We start from the raw sequence: 21,829 nt of genomic DNA on the forward strand, positions 1-21,829 counted from the left end.
CAGGATCAGGTACCTGGTCAAGCCAGGAGTCATGAAGCTCAGAGGGGGTTAAGGTGGCCGAAATTGAGACCATTGTCAGGCAGTCCAAATAATGTACCAAAGACTCTGCCCCAGTCTCCCTGCCTAATGCCCAGAGCTTGGACAAGTGGGCATGTCCCACTGGAGCAGGAAGTTAAGGCCTGGGGAAGCCCAGAGAAGGGTCAGGTGGGGTAGAGGAAGCATGCTGTCCTCTCGTCCCCAGGGTCGGTCACCTCATGCCAACCCCTCACCCACAGTCTCTTCACCACATCATCCCTGGACATGCCCAAGACTCTGGCTGGACCTTGGCAGGAAGTCCTCCTGACCCCGCAGGGAATTCCCACCCAGGGCTCAGCCAAGCAGAGCCCTATACGAGCCTCCTGATAGATGGGCCTGCCTTGGTAGCCAAGATTGGCCCACACCTCTCAGGCTGCCCTGTACCCTTAGCAGAACTCTGCCAAGTTCTTTGTCCTTCTGCCTGCTGCTCCAGTAGCTCCCGGTGCAGTGGCAATAGCCCTCCACCAACTCTGCCTCACACCCAACCGGGACAGCAAAGGAGGTTGATCCTGCTGGCTCCTGAGCTGCTGTAGGTAGGTGGGTCCCAGCAGAAATGGTGTCAAGGGCAGCTGCCTTGGGTTCCCCATTCACGCTCAGATCTATTTGCTGATCTGGGTCAGGGAGCATCTCTACAAGAGTGATGGATACCTTAGGGGTCAGATGGAAATGAAGACACTTTACAGAGTTCAGCCATTTATTGCCTTCATGGGATGGGAGAAGAGGGGGAAGAGGTGGGGTGAGAGAGGGGTACCTCAGCCGAGCGCCAACTCCATCTGGTCAGAGCTGGCCAGAAAGGAGCAGGGGTGGGGACCAAGCACTGGAGATGCGGACACTTCCACGGGCCCCACCCCCTTGGGCCGTCCTCCCACATCCCTGCTAGCCTGATTGGCGGGAAGGGCAGTGCCCGCCCTCTCCAATCACGCCTGGGGTGGGTCCTGGTTGAAGGGCTGGAAGACAAGGAAGATGGGCTTGTCAGGCATCAGGATGAGGTTGAATATGGTGTCCACGTCACTGAGATGCTGCAATTCAACCTTGAAGTTCTCCAGAATCTGAGAAAGAGGGGTTGTGGGCTTAGGAGAGAGGCAGAGAGGGTCTGTCTCCCCCAGGCCAGGCTTGTTCACCTGTGAGCAGTGCCTGTTGAGTGTGATCTGAGAGGCTCCAGGGGGTCTACTGCCAGATCCTATTGAATCCTGCGCAGAGCCTGAACACGCCACCAGTGCTCTGTTCCCTTGGTTCAGGCTTTCACTTTGGTTTCTACAAAACCTTTCCCTCCCCACCCCCATCCCATCACCACTGTGGGGAACGTATGACCAGGGAGCACCAGTGGGTGGTAAGTGGATTTGCCCAGAGAGGAGACAGCAGGGAATTGTGGAGGAGGGGAGACAAAGTCATGGGAGACAGATGTCCCCAGGCTTGACTCACATGGATGAGGAAGAGGGTCATCTCGAGCTCAGCAATCCGCCGGCCCACACACTGCCGTACACCCCAGCCAAAGCCCAGGTTCCGGAAGTGAATGAGGTCCCTGTCTTTATCCAGCCACCTGGTTGGGTCAAACTTGTCCGGATTCGAGAAGAAGGCAGGGTCTCGGCCCATGGCATAGATGGCCACTTGTACCAATGTCTGGGGACACAGTGAGCAGAGGTCTGAGTAGGCCTCACCTCCTCACAGCCAGGAGCATTACCCAGCATCTCCACTCCCGGTCCCTAGCCTGGCTACCCAGCTGTGCGGCACGGAACGCTGCCCACTATGTGACCTTGAACGAGGCCTCCCCCGCTTCCCTGAGCCTCGCCCATTAAGTGGGCGGGACTGAAGACACTAGGCCAGGCACGGCGCAAGGGATTGTCCTGCCCCTTTCCTCAGCACCAGAGGGTCCCCAGAGACCCAGGCAGCCAGTGGGATCTCCCTCCTAACCCTACACTCCAGCAACATTCCAAAGACCGTTACCCACTGTGTCCACCACCTCTGCCCTTCATTCGGACTTGGACCACTGCCACCAAGGACCCCACCAGCCAGCTCCAGGAAGAGAGGCAGGACAGAAGCCCCCACCGCCCCCATCTGTACGCAACTGCCATCTGCCCCTGGCCTCGTCTGTCTGACTGACAGAGCCTGCAGCCCTCCTGCTGCACCTACCTTGGCAGGAATCATGTAATCTCGAAGAACCATGTCATTTGCGAGGTATCTCTGTAGGGTCACGGAGATGGGGTGGAGTCTGCCAGTGAAAAGCGTTCAGAAACTGATGCCCTAAGGCCTGGACGAAGCCCTGCACCTAGCATGGCATCTCAGCCCCAGCTGCAGCACCCTGGAGGACCTGGAGGCAGGACCCTTCTCCCTATTCCCAGCTATCTTCCCCAGACTTCCCACTTCCTGCTACCAGTCTCCTCCACCAGCCCATTCTTGTAACCCTGTGCGCAGGCACCACCCTGACCCTGCCCAGGGATTTGTGGTGGTGGTCGGGGGGGACAGGCGTAGGTGGGGGTGGGCTTGCCTCAGTGTCTCCTTGATACTAGCTTTGAGGAGCGGGACCAATTGTAGCATCTTGCTTATGTCTCCCTGGGCCTGGCGCCGGGCATTCAGGACCTCCTCCCGCAGCATGTCCTGCACATTCAGGCTGCGTGCCATCTCATACAAGTGCCATTGCAATGTCATGGATGTCTGGCAGGGAGTGAGAGGGTACAGAAAACCAAGAGGACAGGTCACTCCTGAGGCACCTAGACCCAGGCTAAATTTCGTTGCCAAACACCTCTCCCCACCCTTCTCCCAGTATCCAGAAACCACCATCCACAAAAACCAAAACAATTCAGACGGCAAACGTCCAAGAAGCCTTTCTTGTGGCCCAGGCAGGAATGTTTGGGGCAGCACTTGTCCCTGCCTTCCCCCTCATGTCACCAGAGCCCACCCATCTCCCCAGCCAGTAGAGGGTCATCCACATAGCTAATACCTTCTTCCAAAGGACTCCAGAGGCCCTAAGAGGCCAAATCCTACTTCTGTAATGGTTGTACTCCTGAATGATTGCCATTCATCTTGAAATGCCTATTAAATGACCAGCCCTCTCCCCAGTAGAACTTCCCCCTAAACTTAACATCTGCCTATAGCAGCATAGCGTAAAGTGAGGCTCAAAAATGCTGAAACCAGCGCTTCCCTGGTGGTGCAGTGGTTGAGAGTCCACCTGCCGATGCAGGGGACGCAGGTTCGTGCCCTGGTCTGGGAAGTTCCCACATGCCGCGGAGCGGCTGGGCCCGTGAGCCATGGCCATTGAGCCTGCGTGTCCGGAGCCTGTTGCTCTGCAACGGGAGAGGCCACAATAGTGAGAGGCCCGCGTACCGAAAAAAAAAAAAAAAAATGCTGAAACCAGAACAATCAGACCTGTTTTCTATCAGTATTGCAATTAACACATGGTATATACCGAGATTAATCTCAGTGTTAGGTCGTGACTGTTAACTTTCACTGAAGGTATGAGTGACCCTCATCAAGCCCCACAGTTCAGATTCCTCAGTGGTGGGACCCTGGGCTGGAACAGCCCTCTGCCCTAGGGCTAGGACACGAGTTGTTGGCATATTATCTTACCAAGGACCATATTTTGGTCCAAGAGGTTTGGACATGCTCCTTCTTCTTCCCAGCAGAAACAATTGTGAAAAAATGTCATCCAGTCACTTCCTGGCTTGAAATCCTTGCCTGGCTCCCTGGAGTCCCCAGATCAAGTCCAGAGGCTCTGACCGGACCCATGGACCCCCTCCAACACTTGCCTGTTGCTCCCAGCCCACCGCCACCTCTCTCGAAAATGCTCCTCATGCTCTAGCCACACTGAGCTACACACAGCTCCTGAAGCCCAGAAATCTTCCTCATGCTGCTCCCTTTTCCTACAATTCCCTTCCCCAACCTAGGAAGCAAGTGTGTACTCCTTCCTCAAGGCTCAGCTCAAATGCATGTATTTGTCTCAGTACTTCCAAGGCTTGACACAGAATGGGTACTCAGGAGATACTTGTTTAATAAGGTAGTCAACTAAGTTACTAGCTGTGTGACCTTGACAAAGTTCCTTAACCTCTCTGTGCCCCAGTTTCCTCATCTGAAAAAGGGCTGTTTGTGAATCCTAAATGAGTTAACACATGTGAAAAGCTTAGGACCCTGCCTGCCACATAGTAATCGCTTAATAAATGTTACCTAAGAATAATAGCTGCTTTGGTGCAGGTGAGCTTTTTTCAGAGATCTCTTCTACATGACTGACAATGAACTATATTTAAAATATGCTCAAAGCCTCCATCTGTAGCCGAGGGACGGAAAGGCCTCCATTAGAGTACAATGTAAATATGATACCTAGGAAATCAAGTTATTCACCTAAGCATGACACGTGCTTCTCCCCGGTCCTGAAATGCTATTCCTCCTCTGTCCTCCTCGCAACAAGAGGAAAGACGAATCGATTTTACTCTGTGGAACACTCTCCCTGTCCTACAAGACCATGTTAGTCTCTCCCTTCTTCTCAGCGTTGTCAGTACCTGGCACGTGCCTCACCATCCAGCCCTATAATACGGTGAGGTAGTCATCTGTGTCCGTGCTACCTCCGTGTCATGGGCTGAATTGTGTCTCTCCCAAATTCATATGTTGAAGTCCTAACCCCCAGCACCTCACAATGTGACTGTATTTGGAGATAGGGCCTTTAAAAAAAAGGTAATTAAAAAAAAAACAGGTAATTAAGGTAAAATGAGGTCATGTGGGTGGGCCCTAACTGAATGGGACTGGTGTCTGTATAAGAAGAGAAGGAAGACCATGTGAAGATGTAGGAAGAAGACGGCCATCAATAAGCCAAGCAGAGGGGCCTCAGAGGAAAACAACCCCGCTGACACCTTGATCAGAACTGCAAGACGATATATTTCTGTGGTTTAAACCACCCAGTCTGTGGTACTTTGTCATGGCAGTCCTAGCAAGCTAATATACTCTTCCTCTCTGAGCCATCTGAGAGATTTGAAGTCTATTATATTCACCTTTATAGTCTTAGTGCCCAAATCATAACTAATAACCACGAAACACTAAAGAATTAATCCTTACCATCACATTAGCTTGAGAAAGTTTAAGGTATTGGAAAAAGGGATGGCACGTAAGACAGAGAAGTTTTGACTTTCAAGAACAGAAGTTTCTGGGGCTTCCCTGGTGGCACAGTGGTTAAGAATCTGCCTACCAACGCAGGGGACACGGGTTTGAGCCCTGGTCCGGGAAGGTCCCACATGCAGTGGAGCAACTAAGTCCACGAGCAACAACTACTGAGCCTGCACTCTAGAGCCTGCGAACCACAACTACTGAGCCCATGTGCCACAACTACTGAGCCCGTGTGCGCTAGAGCCCATGTTCCACAAGAGAAGCCACTGCAGTGAGAGGCTCATGCACCGCAACAAAGAGTAGCCCCCGCTCGCCGCAACTAGAGAGAGCCCGCACGCGGCAACAAGACCTGACACAGCCAAAAATAAATAAATAAATAAACAAAATTTTTTTAAAAAAAGGACTTGGCCATCCAGGACCTTTAAAAAAAAAAAAAGACCAGAAGTTTCCGGGGTATTGTTCGGCCTCTGGGAGACACCACAAATGATGCCTTCAGACATCAGGGGCAGCTTTTCTGAGGTCCTGCCTGCCTTCCTGACTCAGAGTGAGCTCTGTCACCCACCTGTTCCTAGTCACTCCCTCCTCAGAGGCAAAGAAAAAATGGTGGATCAGCCTCAAGGCATGCTCCATGCGTGACCAGCTTGACCCACCCTCCTAGGAGATTAGTATCTAGGAAGTAGAGTCAGGAGAGGGAGATGGACAGGGTTTCAGACAATGAGGCAGGCTAGTGGGAGGGGGCATAGGGGCACAGGAAGGGACAGGCTGTGCCCCAACAGCCACCTCACTGTGTCCTCACCGTGTCCACGCCCCCTGCAAGCATCTCTGTAATGTTGGCCTTGACATCCTCAGAGAGCAGCTTGTCATTTCCCAGGAGCCGGTAGAGGATACCTGGGTAATTGGTGAACTCCCTTTTCCGTCTCAGGTCCCAGTAGAAGTTCTCGGTGTATTTTTCAGCTGTGGGGCAGGAAGAAAGAAAATAGAGTGAGGCCAGGACTTCCCTGGTGGTCCATTGGTTAAGAATCTGTGCCTCCACTGCAGGGGACACAGGTTAGATCCCTGGTTGGGGAACTAATATCCCGCATGCCATACCATGCGGCCAAAAAAAAACTAGAGTGAGGCTCTCTGCAGAGGGGAGGGAAGGAGCACGATCTCTGGTGGGAGGTGGTACAGGGGCTCGGGGATTCTAGAGCCCTGCACTTTCTAAGCTGCCGTCTTTCTGAGCAGCAGTCTCTGCTAAGTCCTCCATATCTGTTTTTTTGATTTATTGACCACAGCTCTTTGGGGTAAGTGCTATCATCCCCATTTTACAGATAAGGAAACAGAAGTCCATCTAAGATAATGACTTGCCCAAGGTCACAAGGGTGTCAGGGGCAGGGGCAGGATTTGACTCCAGGCCTGGCATCTTCACCACATCCCAGTCAGCCTTCTCCACCCTTTACCAATCTCTCTCACCAAAGTCCTACTCTGTCACCAAGCACAGCTGTGTCTGAAATACTGGTGCTTAACCCATGTTGGGAATCACGGGCTCCTTGGAAGAATATGATGGACCTCTTAAATCCTCTTTCTCCAGAAAAATCTAATCAGCCCACCATATTCAGGGGTTCCTGGGCCTTCCTGATGCCCATCCCTGCCCACTAGAGGGTGGGTTTTCTACATGGCAAGCCAGTGCTCATTGACATAACTTGGGACAAAGAGGCAGGCTGAGATCTGGAGCTTCCAGCTGTTTCTGTTCTCTCTCCCTCTGTCTCTTTCTCCCCACTCCCCCAAATCTCATCCCTGCCAACCGAGGCCCGGATTTCCCATCTCCTGAGGTAGGCAGGGCTCTCCTGGCCCCCACATATGGCTGCCCAGGGTACAACCCTCACCTTTATTGAAAATTATGTCCCACGCGGCTACGTGGTCTCTCCAGGTCTTGGTCCTGAACAGACGGAACAGGTCTGGAGGGAGGTTGAGCATGGGGACACTGGTGTGGAACATCTGGTAGACTGCATCAATGAACTTCTGGGCCTCAGGGTCCACTACTTCGTCCAGCATCCCCAGGCGCTCCCCAAACATGACATTGGTGATGGCTGCAGGGGAAGCAAGGTTGAGGAATCTCTTCCAACCCGACCATCTGAGAGCCTCTGCTCCCAGGAAACCATCCCTCCCAACACATAAGAGCCCCTGCACCCAACCTCAGCTTCCTTCAGTAAAGAAACTGAGGCCTGAGTCCCAAAGGGCTAAAATTGCAGGGCTAAGGAAAACTGCCTTTATGGCAGCCAGTCAGGTCCTTCAGAGGGTCATGTGGCAGACCCTAAAAAGGGATCACTTGAGTGGGAAGCAGAGCCTCCAGCCCAGGCTGGGATGAAACTGCTCGGCCCCTCTTCCCCCAGCACCCCCAGCAGCCTCTCGGCTTTCCTCCTGGAAACAGAGGTTTCTCATCTATTATTGACCAAAGTGGCTAAATACTTCCTGAAACATGTCAGATGGGTGCCTGGGGGACATCAGTCCCTGGTAATTGGCTATCCAGGGCCCACTCTGGCTGGACATAAGAAGACACAACAACTCCAAGGTTTTCCTACCTCCTGGGTCAGCAATCTGAATGCTGATTTCATGCCAAACTCTGGGTACTCCAAATCTCCTGAAGTGACCACATGAGCCCCCATCAAGCCACAAGGCATGTGCATGTGCATGTTTCCTCTGCCTACGCTGTCCAACCTCCTTATTCCATCTGGATAACTCTTACACATCCTCCAATACCCTGCTCGGATTAACCACCCAACCCTCCCCTTCCCTCCCAGACCTCAAAGGGAAGGTCTCTGTCCCAGGAGAGGGAGATTTGCGGAATGAAGGACCAAGCCAAGCCCGGCTTCTGGAGGAAAGTGGCAATAGGGACCTACATTTTAGAGACTCTTGCCCCCATAGCATGAATCAGATGAGAGCGTGCAGCTCCCCCTGGGTGACTGATGGCAGAGAATGTGTTCAGCGGCTCATCTCAAGCCAATCTGGACACTTCTTCAGGGTCTATGTTGGGTCTCTAGGTGGGACGCTGGGTTCTCCCACCCCCAAGACTGTGGCCATGTAGGTTCAAGCCCCTTACACTCAAAGGCGAAGCGAAACAGGTCTTCCCTGATGTCCCCTGAGAACTTTCCAGAGCCCTGCTCCTTGATGCGCCTGTGCAGGACGCCGACGAAGTCCTGAGACACTGGGTTCAGCAAGGGAATGAAGTTCTTTATGGCCTCTGGAGCCATCACCTCCGTGTTCAGGACCAACCGGTCTTTCTTCCAAGCTCCTGCCTTCCTGAGAAAACATGGGCCCTCGGGCCCTCACGGTCACAAACCCCAGGCCTGGCAAACACAGAGGGGGCTGACTTGGCTCTCCCAGGAGGCTGAGCCACAGCTCAGAGTCCAGCACTCCATCCACGTCCTCCTCTGCCCTCACCTCCTCCCAGCTTCTGCCTGGCCTGGGCGGGGCAGCAGGGAGAGAAGTGGGGAGGTGTGTGACAGGACAAAAAGAGGCCGAAGGAGAACAAAACCCCAGCCCTGCTCTACTCTCTCTGCTGCTGCTGCTTTAAGCCAGGAAATCATATTCTTAGAGCCTTTAAGCAACTTTCCAACCCTCTAGTCTTTGCCTCTGCTACAGGTCTGCCCTCCTCACCACTTCCCCTTGCTCCTGGCCAATCTCACCTCCTACCATTCAAGGGCCCCTCTACATCACCTTTTCTGACCCCTGCACAGACACAATTGACCAACCTCTGCACCCCCAACACGTCCCATTAATCACATTGGTGGGGAATCTCAGGTGCCCAGAATAGGGTTAATGCCCATTCTTATTCTCAGCTTATGGCCCATTCTTGAAAATAAATCCATGCAAAGCCCTCTTTGTCATTTTGGGGCTTTGTTTGTTTACAAGAATGTTATTATGAACTCATCACCCAGCAGAAAAACTAGGAACTTGACAATAACTTACAGATGCCCACCTGGTCCTCCCACATCCTGCCTCCCCAGCTAAGGGGACCATCAACCTGAATCCCTTGTTTGCTTTTGTATATAGTTTTATCTGACCGACATGTATTTCTAAAACATACTTTTAAAATATGTATACTTGTCTTCAACTTCTTATAAAAGCTGTCATGATTTGGTTTGTTCACTCAATTTTAGATTTCTAGGTATCATCTGTACTGTTGTGAGTCACTGAGTCTGTTCTTTTTGACTGGGGTATGCCACTGTCATTCATTCGTGCTCCTGTTGGGCATTTAAGTGGTTTCCAGGTCCTCACTATTACGAACAACCGTGTTGCAAACATTCTAGTACATGTCCGCCTCGGGGGGCAGGATATTCTTTGGAGTATATGCTTGAGAGCAGAACGGCTGCATTGCAAGCATGTGAATATTCAAATGCAGGAAGTAATGTCCAACCATTTTCCAAAGTGGTGCCATCAGTTTTCAGCCCCACTAGCAAGCTGTGAGCATTCTAGTTGCTCTATATCCTCACCAACACTTGCTATGGTCACATTTTAAATTTTTGATGAGCAATTTGGTGGAAAACGGTACCTATTACATTTAAATACACTGATTTGTTCATGTTTCTCACTGTTCCTTTAGGCTATAAGGGACTCACAGTGGCAGGGCCCTGCCCTACTTGTGACTCAGAACCCGGCACAAGGACTGGTACATAGTAGGCACTCAGTAAAATGGGACTTAATGAATGAACCAGTAAATGAGGGCTTTTCAAGGTCTTTAATTACTCAGTAAGATCTTCTGCCTGACCATGTCGCTGAGGGTTGACAGGGCAGTTCACCACCCCCATCATCTGTTTTACGGAGGCAGGAAGATGACAGGGATTTGTCTAGAGGCCCCAGCTAGAAAGAAAAGGCAGGGCACGCATGGCCCCAGCCCCTTACCCCCAGCCTCTGCCCTCCCCACAGCTGCCCATCATCTCCCTCCAGCCCCTGGGAGATGGCCCAAGACTCACTTCAACAGGACCCCGATGGGTTTCTCGTAATACTGGTGATAGGCAACCCAGGGTGGGATGTTGTATCGTTCTGGGTTGGGTCCCTCGAACTTAAAGAGAAGGGCCACATCTTCAGGGTCGATGATATAAACTGACTCCAAATTGCCGAGCTTCTCTCTGGAGGGGCAGAGAAGGGGTGCTCTGATGTAAGGTTTGAGGAGAGCCACGCACACCCTGGGCAATCAGGACCAGTTCTCGGCTCGTCTGTAACCACCTTGTGGCTGACAGCGCAGAGCAGACAGGCCTGGGAGTGGATTCCGTTCCACAACCTCCTCGCTGTGTGACCGAAGTCTCTTACCCTCTCTGAGTCTCAGTTTCCTCAGTGGAGATAAATGCAGTACCTGTCTTACAGGATCGCTGAAGGATAAGATGATATGAAGTCTAGGGGTGTGATACCCGTGAGACATTCTATAAGTGACAGCTTTGTGCTTCTCTGATCATCACAGTGGCTCCTGCCTACCTCAGCACATCCCCAAGACTTACCCAGGGCCTTCTATGGACCATCAAGTCCTCCATGTTCATTCTTCCTTTGTGTCCACACTCTCAGCACCCTCCACCCTCTCACCCAGGCAGAGCTCAGAAACATGGCACATTCGTGGCAGTTTGGAGTGACCCTGTAGTGAAGTGACTCCATTCAGCTTGTCAGGTAAGCCAGGCACCGGGCCAGGCAACCCCTTCTAGGCTCTAGGATTGAAGTTCTGGGAGTGGCTGCCCTGCCCCCTGGAATCAGATGTCCAGCAAAATACCTTGTCGCTATTAAAATAAAACTACAGTAAAACGTGAGCCCCAGGGTATAAATATACCTCAGAGCACTTTGCAGAGAGTATTAAAGCACAGCTATTGTGAAACAACAGAAAATTCTAATTCTCACTTGCATCTGCCTTTTGCATAAGAAAGTTAATTCAAGATACCCTTTAAAAAAAAAAAAAAGGTCATGAAGAACCTAGGGACAAGATGGGAATAAAGACGCAGACCTACTAGAGACCGCACTTGAGGACATGAGGAGGGGGAAGCGTAAGCTGGGACAAAGTTAGAGAGTGGTAGTATATATATGGACATATATACACTACCAAACGTAAAATAGATAGCTAGTGGAAAGCAGCCGCATAGCACAGGGAGATCAGCTCGGTGCTTTGTGACCACCTAGAGGGGTGGGAGGGAGGGAGACGCAAGAGGGAAGAGATATGGGGATATATGTATATGTATAACTGATTTACTTTGATATAAAGCAGAAACTAACACACCATTGTAAAGCAATTATACTCCAATAAAAATGTTAAGAAAAAAAAGGAATTAAATATATTTATAAATTATGTTCTTAGAGTAAAATAGCAAAATAAAAGATACTTATTTCTAAAGAAAAAGAAAAAAGACACACTTTAAGGTAAAGTATCATGTAACATACAGGTATAAGCCAAACTCTCATTCTTTCTCTCTCTCCCCTCCCTGCCCTCTCTTCCTCCCTCTTCCTGGAGAAAGGAGAGGGAGGGGGAAGGGGGAAGGGAAGGATGGGGAGATGGAAAGAGCACTGCTTTAACCACTGACCCATAGAGCCTGAGCCTACCTTCCCCAAGTCTCCTTGGTGAGCCATGGCCTCCTTTGTTTTGTTTTGTTTTTGAATTTTAATTTTATTTTTTATACAGCAGGTTCTTATTAGTTATCTATTTTATACATATTAGTGTACATATGTCAATCCACGGCCTCCTAGAAAATCCTCTCAGTGTTTTCCCAGCTGCCACATGGCCTCAAACCACTGACTCCATTAAAAAAAAAAAAAAGCTAAGCAAAGTCCTTGAACTGCTATTGTTATTATCAATTCCACCTCTGGGAATCTAGCCCAAGGCAGCTATCTGACATCAGACAATGATGCCTGAGGGATGAGAATGTTCATAGCAAAAGAATGGAAAAGGATGTCTAATAGCAAAAAAAAAAAAAAAAACCTAGAGTGGACTAAATGTCCACTTTAAAGAACTGGCTAAAACAATATGCCTTATCCATGCTATGGACTACTATGCTGCCTTCTCAAATTATCTTAAAGTGAGAAAAGAGAAAAGACATCCTCCATACATTGCTATAGGACAACGCCAAACAGTGTATAAATATAGTCACATTCTGAATGGAACATAAATATTATCAAAACTGAGATTGTATGATTTCAATTTTTCTAAATTGTTTGATAAAGAACAGGGACAGCCTTGTATTAAGGAAAAATCCACAAAACTTGTATTTTAAATTCCTCACGTTCATTTAGAAGTTTGTTATTTCAAGGCTCTAGTTAGAATAGTGACACACTGAACTGTAAGTTAGACAATCAGGGTTCCAGCCTTGGCTTTGCCCTGATGAGCCGTGTGACATTGGTAAGACCCTTCTCCTCTCCAGGCCTCAGTTTCCCCATCTGTAAAGTGGGGATAATAGCACCAACTTTAAGGACATGTGCCAAGGCTCAGATGAAGGTGACTCAAGAAATAGAAAGGGGTTTTATAAAATAAAGGGCTCCTACAGGGACTAGGGGCAGGAAGGATGAGGCGGGGTGGAAGAAGGGGATAAGGAGAGAGCTCCATGAAGTGAGGTTGGGGATAGAGGCCTGGAAGGGAGAGAAAGAGACAGACAGACAGACAAGGAAGAGACACTCAGGAGCAGACTTCTCCCAAGCCTGACATTCAGCCTGGCGGTGGGGGGGGTGGGGGGGCAGCGCCCTGTCTCCAGCCAGCTACAAAAAAGGCACTTAAGACATCAAAAGGCATTGTGGGAGAGGGAGGAAGTGACCCTGATGAGGAAGCAGCTGGTCCCCTACACAAACTAGCCTCCTCCCCCAACCTACCTATCCAACCAGCTAACATGTCCTACATGCCCTTTCCTCATCTCGACCCTTTCACTTAAAGTAAAAGTAAAGTATTGTCCCTCCTGGTGTCCCCTCCCTGCCCTCAACCACCGCCTTCACCACCTCCCATCCCCCTCACCTATGCGCTCAGAAAAGAACCCAGGTGTGTCTTGTAGCCCACCCACCTTAGAAACTGGTGGACCAGAACAAGTGAGGCCTCCCACCAAGGGCAGCCCCCAGGCCCCACCCCCATCCCAGGGCAAGAAGGTGGGGTACACAGTGGTCAAAAGACCGAAGGCCCTTCCTCCTGGCTGGAAGCTAGGCAGATGCTTGGGGAAGAGGGGCTCCAGCCAGGCCTAGTAGAAGGGACAAAATCAGCTGCTCCAGAGCTGCACAGGTCCAAGGGGCGAGGTCAGCGCCCCAGCAGGACAGGGTTCTAGCTGAGTGACCAGGGCAAGAATCCTAACCTCTCTGAACTTCATTCTCTTCTGATAATAGGGATGATAAACTTACCTTGCAAGGTGTGCTGCGGATAACGGATGTAGGGAGGCATTTGTCAGGGCTTGTTCTCTTAGCATTCCCACCTCCCTAAAGTTTCAAAGGGTATAGGACCTGGGGACTGTTGAGGCCTCAGGGCTGGGAAGTGAACCCACTGTCTGGGAAGCCTTATCCCTTCTCCTGCCACCCCCAGGCAGGAAGAAATAAAGCCAGAGGTGAACAAGAGCCTGGAAGGGGAGGGCAGACCATGCGAGGAGAGGGGAGCACAGCAGGGCTGCCCTATCCCACCAGCCCCCAGCCTCTGCCAGGCTTACCTGTAAATGGGGCCATACTTCTGGAAGTTCTGGACGTGGTGATAGTGGATTTTCTGTGAGCCCTTCTCCCTCCAGAAACGGTATAGGTTAAGCCAGCCATTGTCACCAGGGGTGGGGATCTCGTTGAAGGAGCGAGGGGTTTTAGTGGAGATGCCGGCTCCCTCTCCAGTGCCCACCCTGGGATGCCCCAGGCCCTCCCACGGGGTGCTCAGGAGGGGCTGGCAGCCTCTGACCAGGACTGAGTGGAGGGGAAGCCCCCTGGCCAGCATGCTGCCCCTACAACTGCTCCTACTGCAGCAGGGCCTGACGAGGTGACTCTGGCCCTGGGCCCCTGGGGCCCAGCTTATAACCACCAGCTCAAGGTTAAGCGAGAAGCTGACAAAGCGGTCAGCCTCCCTCCTCCTCCCGCTGGCTCCAGCCCACATAGCCCCTCCCAGACTCGGGAACTGTAAAGAATGTTGTCCACCATTCCAGTTCTACAAAGATCAAGCCATTAGCCACTGCGGTCACCCACCTGAGGGGAACCCCTCTGTGCACCCTGAGGGAGACTTCAGGATGAAGAAAAACAGGAAGCATTTGGATTATACTGGCCCCTAGAGAGTTAAGATGTATATCTAAGGAAAATTTTCCATGCCCCTGGATTCTTGCACCTTCCCCTACATAGAAAAGCACTAAAAGCATTAACTTGAGATGTCTGTTGATTGTGATTAGCGGTAATCTTTTCATGTTAGGCTACATGGTTTTTTTCCAGCAAAAAGTTCATATAAATCGTGGCTTCTCCCTTACTTCTCTGGAGCAGACCCCCAGAGCTATCTGAAAGGCTGTCTCCTAGGCGGTAGTCCTGTAGGGTAGCAACACTTGCCACCCTAAAATGTCTCTTTGGGATGCAGATTATTTCAAGATGAAAACAATCAAGGCCCAAAGGACTTGGGAAGAGACTGACCTTCCCTTTAACCTCCTGAAGAAGAAGTTAGATAGAAGGCCTGTTTCAGGAATCACCAGAGACATCGGCAAAGAATGTGGACTAAGTGTGGTGAGGGAAATTCTTAGAGACCAGAGACCACTCTGCATCCCATAATCTCTGCATGGCCAGCAAACATTTATTTACCAAACATTTGCTTTCCCATCTCCACGTCCCTTCAAAGTCCTAAACCCCTACCTCTGGCATCCTCTTTTGTCTCCAGTTGAAGATGGTGCTTTAGGTGACATTTTCAGCTATTTTGGCGAGTTAGTTTTTCTGAGTCTCTCCCGTGTATGTGTGTTTTCTTTTTTTAAAGATTTATTTATTTTGGATATGGACCAATTTTAAAGTCTTTATTGAATTTGTTACAATATTGCTTCCATTTTATGTTTTGGTTTTTTGGCCACGAGGCATGTGGGATCTTAGCTCCCCAACCAGGGATCGAACCTGCAGCCCCTGCACTGGAAGGCGAAGTCCTAACCACTAGACCACCAGGGAAGTCCCTAGATGTGTTACTAAATTTTGTTTTATTTTCTTCTGATGAGACATCAGTCTCATGTCAATTTCACTCTTAGACCAGCCAGAAGAACCTAGAAGGGTAGAGGAAAATGTCTTCCTCCCCAACAGGTGGCAACGAGGGTGGGATGCAACTTTACTGGCTGGACACTACTCACTCCAAAGCTGCTACAGTTAAGAGACCCTGGGATAACTGACAAAAGGCCCCAGAATGTAAGAATTCTTACTATGTCAGTCTCCTGGATCCTGGATCTCTGCCTTCAGGGTCTGTTGGAAATGAGACTGGTGAGTTTTTTCTCTTTTCTAAAATAGATTAGCTGGAGAAAATATCTGTGGGCAGCTCCTTGGATTGGGTAACTCTTGGTTTGAAATTTGGCAGGGTACCCTTGCTTTGTTGATTCTTCTACTCCCAGAAATGGTCACTGTTTTCCTTTGTCGCTGTTTCTGCTGTCCTTTCTCATAAGGAGGAAAACCATTCAAATGATTAGGTTTTCCCTTCATCTTGTTCTATGTCTTGAGAGCTTGGTTTGTAAACCAGTGAGAATAGTCTCTCTGGTCTCTGCCACCTGGAAGGTGCACACATCGGTGTGCATTTGGCAGCCTGTTGAATAGACAGGGATTCCTAGCAGTCTCTTTGTCCAGCCATGCCAGCTCTCAGGGGAGTTTATCATATAGGGTCCCAGTCCATATGGGGGCCTTTGTCATCTCAACCCTCATTGCTTTATTAGTAATGTGACAAAGGTCTTTAATTTCTTAGACTATTTTTTTTTTTTTTTTTTTTTTTTTTTTTTTTGCGGTACGCGGGCCCCTCACTGTTGTGGCCTCTCCCATTGCGGAGCACAGGCTCCGGACGCGCAGGCTCAGCGGCCATGGCTCACGGGCCCAGCCGCTCCGCGGCATGTGGGATCTTCCTGGACTGGGGCACGAACCCATGTCCCCTGCATCGGCAGGCATACTCTCAACCACTGCACCACCAGGGAAGCCCTCTTAGACTATTTTGGAGACTAAACTTTCTGGATCTTGTGAGGGCTACATCCTTTACACTATCTTGTAGGGATGCCTCTTACACCTTACTGGTTTGAGTCACTATTAGGACCCTACTTGGCAACGGCCGGACGATGGATCCTTTAAATTGGAAAAACGTCTAAATTGATAAAATCTTTTAGAGAGCTCTAATCATAAATAGCTATTTTATTGGTTCCTATGAAAAGAATAAACTAACTAACAACTAATTTTAAGAACTCCCTAATGAGAAAAAAACCCAAAACAAAACAGTTTGGGAAGCCTTATGGAGTTTGGTATCCCAGCTTCCCCTCATAGGGAACAAGGTGGAACTTTTTAAAGGGTTATTTAAAAATAAGGTAAATTTAAAAAATATTGAAAATAGTGGAGAGATTCCCTGGTGGCACAGTGATTAAGAATCTACCTGCCAACACAGGGGACACGGGTTCTATTCCTGGTCCGGGAAGATCCCACATATATGCTGCGGAGCAACTAAGTCCATGGGCCACAACTACTGAGCCTGCGCTCTAGAACATGTGAGCCACAACTACTGAGCCCACGTGCCACAACTACTGAAGCCCGTGTGCCTAGAGCCCATGCTCTGCAACAAGAGAAGCCACAACAATGAGAAGCCCATGCACCGCAACGTAGAGTAGCCCCTGCTCGCTGCAACTAGAGAAAGCCCGCGCACAGAAACGAAGACGGAACACAGCCAAAAATAAAAACAAATAAATAATTTTTAAAAAAGAAAGTAGTGGAATAAAGAGAAATCAGGAAGGGAAGAGTCACTGGACTCTTCCAGCAGAGTGGAAATCTTTAGATGGTTATTAAGAAATGGGATAAATAAAACAGACATTGATGGATTAAAACAAAGATTTTAATACAGCATTACCTAACGTTGGATGGGCCAAAGGGACCCCCTATTGATCCCCCCAAACATTAAAGGACCCCAAACATGTCTACTCTATTTACCCCTACTTTAGAAAAATTTTAGAGGCTGGAAGAAAAAAAAATACACTGAAAAACCTGACCAGCAATCGCTTAGGGCAACAGTTAGACCAATTAATCAAGTTAAAGAGCCACAGAAGGCCCTGGGACCCTTTGCTCCCCACCTCAGTGGGGACCCAAAGCCTTTTAAACAGGAGTGGATAAAACAGCCAGGGGATACAAGGAAAAAGTTCCTGGGACTCCTTGTGAAACCGAGTTTCCCTGCCAAGTTTATGATTAACCTCTCTACCCAAAATTTTATTCCCTTTCTTGTCCCATTCCTGTTTCCCTTAGGATTGAGGTGTATCAAAGAAAAAGGGAGATTAAAACTGAGCAGGACCCTGTAGGGCCTTCCCCATGACAAGACCCCACTGTGTACCCCACTTCTTTTTTGTAGAAAAAACTTTAGTCTCCTAGACCTTCCCCAAGTTTCCAAGAGCAGGCAGAAGAAGTTAATAAGAGAAGTGAGGGAATGCAGAAACAAAGGAAAAGCAGTCGTCAATCAAGAAAAGTAATGGTAGCTTAAACAACAGTTCAGTGATAAAACAGAGTCCTAGTTCCTCCTCAAGGGCTATAGATAACAATCTGGTGCATATCTTAGAGTTGTCCTGCAGAAATTAAGACCACCCCACACCTGGTAAAGGATGGTGGAGCCCAGACTGGTTGGAACCAGAAGACTGGTGATAAAGATTCCTGAAATATCACCCTGCTACCTCACCAGCAGCCAATCAGAAGAAAGTCCACAAGCTGCAACCATCACCCCGAAAGTTGCCTTTAAAAACCCTTCCCTGGTGGTCCTGTGGTTAAGAATCCGCCTTCCAATGCAGGGGACGTGGGTTCGACCCCTGGTCGGGGAACTAAGATCTCACATGCCGCAGGGCAACTAAGCCCGAGTGCCACAACTACTGAGCCCACACTCCACAAACTACAGAACAGAGCCTCCACTCTGGAGCCCCTGCACCACAACTATAGAGCCCACGCGCCGCAATTAGAGAGCCTGTGCGCTGCAACGAAGATCCCATGTGCCGCAACTAAGACCCGATGCAGCCAAAAAAAAAAAAAAATACCCTTCCCTGAAAGCCACAGGGGTGTTCAGGTGTTTTGAGCATAAGCTGTCCATTCTCATTGCTTAGTGCCCTGCAATAAACGCTGTACTTTCTTTCACCACAACCCAATGTCAGTAAATTGGCTTTGCCGTGGAGTCGGGCAAGTGGACCCAAATTCGATTTGGTAGCAGGGGTAGGATAAAGGCTTGCTGATGGGGTCCTAATGGAGGCTATGGTTAAAGGTATAAGAATTAACAGAATTGGGATGAAAGTTTATAAGGAAATTGGTGTGTCTGAATGGGCTTTTTGTAATATGGTTGCATCTCTTTTGCCTGATTGTACTGTGAAGATAGACATTGTGTCTCACTGGGGAATGCTTCCCCCACCTGGTATTTTAAGACAGGGCATAGAAATCCAACCTTCAGGCAATGTTAACTGAACATGCTATAGAAACCGGCAGGGTTGCCTGAACCCACACAGTGTGAGGTAAAACCTGGGGACTAATATTCAGGTGCTAACATGAGCAATAGTGAAAGATTTTTGCCTCTAGGGTGAACTGGTCTGGGGTTGACTTGTGCGCTTGGAAAGAGGGTCTTTGTTGAATGCCTCATGCAAACTTTTGAAGGCATGATACACTGAACCCTGAAGTTGTAGAACATAAAAATCCTTTGATTTCTTTTTTTTTTTTTTTTTTTTTTTTTTTTTTTTTTTTTTTTTATGCGTTACGCGGACCTCTCACTGTTGTGGCCTCTCCCGTTGCGGGGCACAGGCTCCAGACGTGCAGGCTCAGCGGCCATGGCTCACGGGCCCAGCCGCTCTGCGGCATGTGGGATCTTCCCGGACCGGGACACGAACCCATGTCCCCTGCATCGGCAGGCGGACTCTCAACCACTGCGCCACCAGGGAAGCCCTGATTTCTAGTTTAGTTGGAAATCTCTCTGATACCAAGAAGCAAATTAAAGAAAATGTAGTTGGGCAAATCAATCTTTTGATATCATTTAGACAGCAGCCCAGTTCTTCAGGGAATTGAAAGCAACTGTCTTTGTCTTGCAAAACTTACAAAATTAGAAATATAAATACAGCATGCAATAGCCTGAGACTGAGCCTAGTTAATTTGATCAGGTAGAACTTGAAACCAAAGGAAAAAAGAGGAAAAGTGGCCTTTTAAAAACTACAAACTGCTGGAAAGGCTCCCTTACCCAAAATCTTGTTCACAGCCTGCTTCTAGTTTATGTCTGATTCATGACTAAAATTTTTAAATGAAAGCTATGAGGTCTCTGGTTGTGTCTGTCTATAGGTCTCAATGTGTATATTATTGGTCTGGTATTTTTCTACCTCTTGATAGTATTGCCAAAATTAATTTGTGAAAGAGCTTTATTTAATTGCCTTAAAAGTAAGCACTTATAAATGAAATATTTCTAAATTTCAAAAGTGTAATAGAAATGAACCCAAATGTTTTTCAAGTTCATGTGATGTAGGACTACTCTTTAGTAAATAAAAGCAAATTTTAAATTATTGGTTTAGTTTAAATAGGCATGTCTTAATGTTATCAGCATTAAACTTAAAACTCAAAACTTTTATTCTACCCAGGTTTACCAAAAGTCAAATAAGTTTATGTTATCTCTGTTACAAGATTTGTCAGCAAGAAAAATATCTTGGGATGATGGGTGATTTAAGAGAGGAAAAAACAGTGTTTCAGCAGAAACTGTAACACAACGGTTGTGGATATTAGATTCTAGTTCTGTTTATCATCTTTGAGGTTTTGTTTTTCTATAAACTGGACTGTATCCTGAATTCTTATACTTTCCTCAAAGATTTGACTACAAAGCTCCAAACTTTTCCAATTTTTCTCCTACTTTGACTTGGAATCATTGAGAACTAAAACTGCACTTTTCTGAAGCCCTGCAAACTAAAGCTAGATGACTTGATAGAAATTTCAGAGAAATCACAATAGCTCACGTTTAGACAATTTTAATTTCTGTTGTTTGGGCCACTCAGGAAGCTTACCTAAATACCTGACAACATCATCAGAGACATTTCAAACTTCAAAAGGTGCTTCGACCCTGACGTCTAGAAGTCTTCTTGACTGACAGCTCTCAGGACTCAGACACTGGGTTTGTAATTTGCTCCAATCCTTAATGCCTCTTATTAAATACCCGATTGCTTGCACCTCATAGGCCTAACTTTGAGAATCCCCCTGTATCATGATTTCCTAAAATGAATTTTACTGATCTGCTGTCAGGGCTAAGAGAGTGGTTTAAGGGAGTGGAACAATCCACCAACTCAGCTTCTGGACGGTGAAAATTCTTAAAAAGTTTCAAAGGCAGGACTGTAGGGAAGCAAAACTTGCCACCCCAAAATGTCTCTTTGGAATGCAGATTATTTCAAGATGAGAACAATCAAAAGACTCAGGAAGGAACTTTTGACCTTCTCCCTAACTGCCTAAAGAAGTTAGATAGAGGGCCTGTTTCAGGAATCACCAGAGACATCGGCAAAGAATATGAGCTATGTGTGGTGAGGGAAATTCTTAGAGACCAGAGACCACCTTGCATCCCATAGTCTCTGCATGGCCAGCAAACATTGATTTACCAAACGTTTGCTTTCCCATCTCCACGCCCCTTCAAAGTCCTAAACCCCTACCTCCAGAATCCTCTTTTGTCTCCAGCCGAAGATGGTGTTTATGGTGAAGGTTTCAGCCACTTTGGCGAGTTACTCAGTTCTTCTGAGTCTTTCTCCTGTGTTCATGTTACCAAATTTTGTTTTCTTTTCTCCTGTTAATCTGTCTCGTGTCAATTTCATTCCTAGACCAGCCAGAAGAACCTAGAAAGGTAGAGGAAAATGTTTTCCTCCTGACAGGCCTCAGTAAGTCCCCAAATAAAACTGAAACCCACGGCTCTGACGTTGTGCTTTCTCAGTTGATAGTACCAAGGCTTGGTCTGGATTTCCTGCAGTCAGAGAGGCTCCCCAAAGCACAAGGAGACCCCTCTGTCTCTGTCCTCAGTGCCAGCCCCAGTGGGCCCTTGAAATGGTATAGATTTGTGCCAGTCCTCTGCTGGGGCCTCCTGCTAACCCCTGCTCTGGGACACATTGAAACTGAGTCCCCCTAAAACTGAGTTCCCTTATCGAGTTCATGATTAATCTCTCTGTCCAAAACTTTATTCCCTTTCTCATCCCCTCTGACCTCAATCCTGTTCTAACTGTGCTACCAGAGTCAGATGACTAAATTGTTGTTGTCAATAACATCGTTAATGTACTAAAATTGTTGCTGTAGCCATCATCAGCAATGTACAAACTCAGGTTGTTTCTCCAGGACAAGATGAGCTAACAGACCCCTAAGCCATGGACCACTTGGCCATAGATCGTAAACCAGAGACATCCTGACTCCTATGATTAAGAACTGTCACAGAAATGTCACAAGACCGTGACTAACCCCAACTTCTTTGTTCTTCCCCTTTACAAAACCTTTAACTCAAAGACTGAGTGGGAGGGGATCTGAGGCTTGTCTCCTACTCCCTTGCTCGGCGCCCTGC

The 21,829-nt window shown here is 48.4% G+C and overlaps 1 protein-coding gene across 1 annotated transcript; it reads right to left on the reverse strand.

Moving 5' to 3' along the window:
* Positions 1–755: 755 nt before the first annotated feature.
* Positions 756–14,100, reverse strand: CYP11A1 (cytochrome P450 family 11 subfamily A member 1). The gene is made up of 9 exons (XM_065872795.1): positions 13,788–14,100; positions 10,116–10,271; positions 8,243–8,442; positions 7,029–7,232; positions 5,960–6,117; positions 2,561–2,727; positions 2,206–2,284; positions 1,498–1,695; positions 756–1,124 (listed from the first exon to the last, which is right to left on the reverse strand). The coding sequence occupies exons 1-9, from the start codon at positions 14,054–14,056 to the stop codon at positions 993–995; spliced, it is 1,563 nt and encodes a 520-aa protein (XP_065728867.1). The 5' UTR covers positions 14,057–14,100; the 3' UTR covers positions 756–992.
* Between the last annotated feature and the right edge of the window lie 7,729 nt (positions 14,101–21,829).

Source organism: Phocoena phocoena, chromosome 2, assembly GCF_963924675.1.
Source record: "Phocoena phocoena chromosome 2, mPhoPho1.1, whole genome shotgun sequence".
In the NCBI taxonomy this organism is placed as follows: Eukaryota; Metazoa; Chordata; class Mammalia; order Artiodactyla; family Phocoenidae; genus Phocoena; species Phocoena phocoena.